The following is a 4,727-nucleotide window of genomic DNA, read 5'->3' on the forward strand; positions in this document are numbered from 1 at the left end:
AAGCAGGACCTGCCCTTCATGAACCCATGCTTTTCCAAGATGTGCAATAGCTATGAGTATCCCATGTCCTTCGAGCAATTGCTGAAGGACTTTCTGAATGGAGAGTGTGAGGGTGGTTTGGGGCTTACTCAGGGCATGGGGATGGGTGGCGTCTTCCATTGCCTCTGGATCAAGGATCTTTTGCTACTGTCCACTGATGATCTTGATGGTCTTAGAGGTCCTTTCTAACCTTAATGATTCTATGATTCACAGATGGCTGTGAAGCCAGGCTTCCCACAGTAGAGAGGTGAATGGCTCAGGAGGAAAGCAAAGCACTTCGGGAGAGACTCATATGTCCCCAAAGCCCTATTGTTCTTTGAAGCAGATGGAAAGTAGATTTCCCTGCCTTCTACTGCAGAGTACAAATGTCTTCAGGAAGTCTTGGCCAAGAAACTATAAAGCCCTGGCAGGACTTTACCCATGAGCCTTGCATACCTCTAGCCTCAGCCTTTTCCCACTGCGGCGGTGGCTGGAGAAGAGCCCATTGCTCAGCTGCAATTGCAACTAAGCCTGCCAGTCCTACCTGCTCCCTGGACACTGTTGCTCTGTCCTGCATCATGGCTGCCCAGCTCCCAACCTTGTGTGAACCCTCCTTGGCCTTGCATGTCCCCTGCCCTACCCTGACCTACAGCCTTTTACCTCCCATCAGTGCCCCGTGGCTCCTGGTTCGAATATGTCCAAGGCTGCATGGAGATGAAGGACATGGAGAATTTCATCACCTACGAAGAGCTGAAGCAGGTAGACACATACGCAGACCCTCCAGCTCCAAACATGCTGGTGTGTCACAAGCCATTCAGTGGTAACAGACTCCGTCTGTCCCTCCACGACCTGCCTGGCAGTGTGAGACATCTCTGCCAGTTCCTGGGGCAGGATTTGGATGACGAGGCCGTCTCCTCAGTGGTACAAAATGCCTCCTTCACAGCCATGCAGGAGAACCCAATGTGCAGCTCCATCCTGCTCCCTGCAGACATCACGGACCAGACAAAGGGCCAGTTCCTGAGGAAGGGTGAGCAAGGGGGACCCCATCACAACACCTCAGGGAGACCCTCCGTCTGGTGTCCTCCCCCATGAGGACAGCCAGAGCGAGGTCATTTTGGAGGGCTGCATCAGAGTGCATTTGGGTCTGAAGAACAGGGTCCATGGGCATGGTCTCTCTCATTTTAGACAACCCTCGTGGGGTGGTAGCTGGACCCAAAGCTGAGCGTCTCCTACCTACAGAGCAGTGATGGGGGCTGCATGGTGGAGTGGGCTCTGAGCGTGAAGTGCTTCTTCCTCAGGCATCTGTGGAGACTGGGAGAACCATTTCACAGTGGCGCAGAGCGAGACCTTCGGCAGGATCTACCGGGACAGGATGCAGGGCCTGAACATGACCTTTCCCTGGGACAGGCATTGGGATTTGTCCCTATCGGGAAGTAAGCTACCCACTGGGGTAGCTGAGCACTGGGTATAAACCAGCCACCGGCAACTGGGGTAGCTGGCTGCTGTTGCACAGAGAATGTTGTACCCAGGGTTACAAATGGTACTGAACCTGGGTGTGAAAGCAATTAATTTCATAGAATCATGACATCATTTAGGTTGGAAAAGACCTTTAAGATCGTCAAGTCCAACTGTTAACCTAACACCACCAAGTCCACCACTAAACCACGTCCCTAAGCACCACATTGCACATCTTTTAAATACCTCCAGGGATGGTGACTCAGCCACCTCCCTGGGCAGCCTGTTCCAATGCTTGGCAAACCTTTCTGTGAAGACATTTTTCCTAATATCCAATCTACACTGCCCCTCGCACAACTTGAGGCCATTTCCTCTCACCCTATCGCTTGTTACTTGGGAGAAGAGACCAACACCCACCTCACTACAGCCTCCTTTCAGGTAGTTGTAGAGAGCGATAAGTTCTCCCCTCAGCTTCCTCTTCTCCAGCTTAAACAACCCCAGTTCCCTCAACCGCTCCTCATCATGTTCTTGTTCTCCAGACCCCTCACCAGCTTCGTTGCTTTTCTTTGGACACAGTCCAGCACTTTCTGCTGCATTTTTGCACCCTTTCTCCTTGGGAGAGCTTTTTCTCCTGGGTTGTGCCTTTCCTCTCTGTCCAATTCCTCGAACTTTTTTCCCCCAAGACAGTCTCTAAGGTCTCCCAGGGAAGGACCCACCTCCCTGCCCTCCAACACATTCCTCTTCTGCAGGCACAGGAGAGTAGCACATGCCTGAGAGCACACAGGTGAAACACATCCTGCCTGTCACATCCACTGGCCAGGGCATCTTGTCAGGGAGCTGCGATGAGCCAAAATGTTCTTTTGGGTCTGTTCATCAAACAGCAGCGAAAATGGGGAGGACCACTTGAATGCAGTGGTGTTTCAGGTGTGCTGCCAGTGCTAGCACAAATGATGACATTAATAATAATCATCATCATCATCATCATCAAAAGCAGGGCTGGCTGGCTGCCAGACCCCAGGGGTGTAGAAGCCCAGTCCATCCCTTGCACAGGATGGGTTGAACAGCAGGGTAGCAAAATACCTCCTCCACTTTCCAAGCCAAGAATGGGAATTCTTCAAGTGCATAGGACATGTCCAAGACAGACATTGTACGGTCGGCTCTAGGGCCAGGGGTGCTGTACAAGAGTTTAGGAACAGACAAGACAGACATTACCATTTGTGTAATGGTGTGCAGACAAGACAGCATTACCATTGCACCTCTCTTGATCCAGCCTGATAGAGCCTAAACCAGGTGGTGGGTTTCAATGAAGCAAGGCCAGTTGTGCAAGACGTGGTGGAATTTAGAAGCACAGCCTTGTGCTTGTGCTGAAAGACGTGTAGTGCAGGATGGCGTCTCCCCAGGGACCACCGCCACAAGCATCACAGGTAATGAGAATTCTGTAAGATGTAGGTGATTCTCCCCACAGAAGGGCTTTGGGGAATCAAAGAAGGGGAAGGACCTTTGTGGACCTTAGCCAAGAGATGGCTCTATGGTTTGTGTACCCCCTAGCCTCCACAGAGCTTGCAGGGAAGCCCAGCTCCTTCAGCTGCCAAAGTATTGCTTGTAATTAATGACAGCCTTACTTCCTGATAGAGGTAACCAGAGACACCAGGGGATGGCTCTAGGCTTGGCAAGACACTGTCCAGAAAGAGAAAGTTGTCCCAGGGACAGCGAGCAGTGCCACGCTTGGCATGTCCATGTTGAAGTCTTGAGCAATGTCACAGCCAGAAGGTGAGAGCTAACGCCTTCTAGCCCTGTTGACAATGAAGACTGGGCCACCTGTATTGCACACCCACTCATGCCAGATGCATTCTGTCCGATGACCAGGTCAGGAGTTGGGAAATAATGAGAAAGAGTGTGTGACACAGCATTGGATGGTACTCCCCAAAACCACAGTCAAAATTGTTTCCTCTTGTATAAAACGCAGTCGAATGACCCCATTCATGTGTTATGCTTCAGATGTCTGAGTGCCTTATTGAAATGTTTGCCTTCAAGCTGTATGTGGCTCATTCTACACCCAGCATGACATTTCCCTCCACCTGTCACCCTAAAGTTTGAGGTTTGGGTCAATGCCTCAGCAAGGCTTTGTAAGAACAAATACCATGGAGCTTGGTGCAACAGCCCTCACACACCCTGCCAACCCAAAGTATGGGGAGGGGAAAAAGCCAGGGTTAAAGGAGAGTGGAATGTGGGAATGGACATGGAGAGTTGTCAGGTCCCCAAGGATCCTAGCACAGGACTTTTTGACAAAAGGCTAGGCCATGTTTAATGTCTTGAAGAGGCGAAAATACTACTTTGTACTGTGTGTATCGATTAAATCATCAGTAATTATAAAAGGAACCCTGAATGTCTACTAATCAGATGTAGGCACTGACACTACAGACACCCAGGAAAGGGCTCAATTGCCTAAACGTAGACAGTCATCCACTGCAAGTTTGAGCTGGGGTCCACGGTGCCATGTTCAACACAGCAGGTCTGATGATGAAATTCAACAAATGATTGTGTTTTCATGGAAATAGAGGTAGTGATATTAAAGCTTGATGAACACGGTAGGTCTGATGACAAAACTCAACAAATCATTGAGTTTTTACCTTAAGAATGCCAGCAACATTAAAGTTTACTCCTGGCATGTCTGAGAAAGTGATATTATTAAAAGGCAGCATGGGCACTGCTTACCTTGGAAGAGATTGAGTGTCTTGTTAAATAAACAGCAGGTCTTGGCTGCTCCATGTTGAGAACTGACTGACAGCGATGATGCTAAAGCAGCCCAAGTCACTGCCTTCCTTGATGTGCATGCACAGGACCAGTGTATGGCTGAAGGAAAATCAGGAAATTTGGGTTATCTTCACAGTGTCCTGAGGCAGGACTGTGTTTTCAGCAGGTCAGTGGGGAGAAAAGAGGAATTTCTTTTTGAATTTTGAAATTTTGGGTACTCCAAGTAAAAGATGCTGGGAAACTCCAGAACATTGCAGGAAAGTCACTGTGCGTGGCAAGAATTGTCTTATAGTACAAGGGATACCGCTTCATGTGTGGACCCTCCTGGACAGTCAGTTGCTCCAAGCCTCCCTACATGGTCAAAATTGCACTTTGATCCACGCGATCTTAAAATAAATGAGTGAACGAATAAATGAATGAAAGAGGGAGAAAGAAAGAGAGGAAGAAAAGAATAAAGGAGGGAGGGAGAGAGGGAGGGAAGGGAAGGGAAGGGAAGGGAA

At 49.4% G+C, this 4,727-nt stretch overlaps 1 protein-coding gene across 1 annotated transcript; it reads left to right on the plus strand.

The window, feature by feature from the left end:
- Window positions 1-18: 18 nt before the first annotated feature.
- Window positions 19-1,451, plus strand: SULT2B1 (sulfotransferase family, cytosolic, 2B, member 1; the record flags this gene model as incomplete). Its single annotated transcript, XM_010294606.1, has 4 exons — window positions 19-106; window positions 689-777; window positions 865-1,045; window positions 1,317-1,451. Coding segments are annotated over exons 1-4 (493 nt in total), but the record flags the coding sequence as incomplete, so codon positions are not given.
- Between the last annotated feature and the right edge of the window lie 3,276 nt (window positions 1,452-4,727).

This window comes from Phaethon lepturus, unplaced genomic scaffold (genome assembly GCF_000687285.1).
Source record: "Phaethon lepturus isolate BGI_N335 unplaced genomic scaffold, ASM68728v1 scaffold48100, whole genome shotgun sequence".
Lineage (NCBI taxonomy): Eukaryota > Metazoa > Chordata > Aves > Phaethontiformes > Phaethontidae > Phaethon > Phaethon lepturus.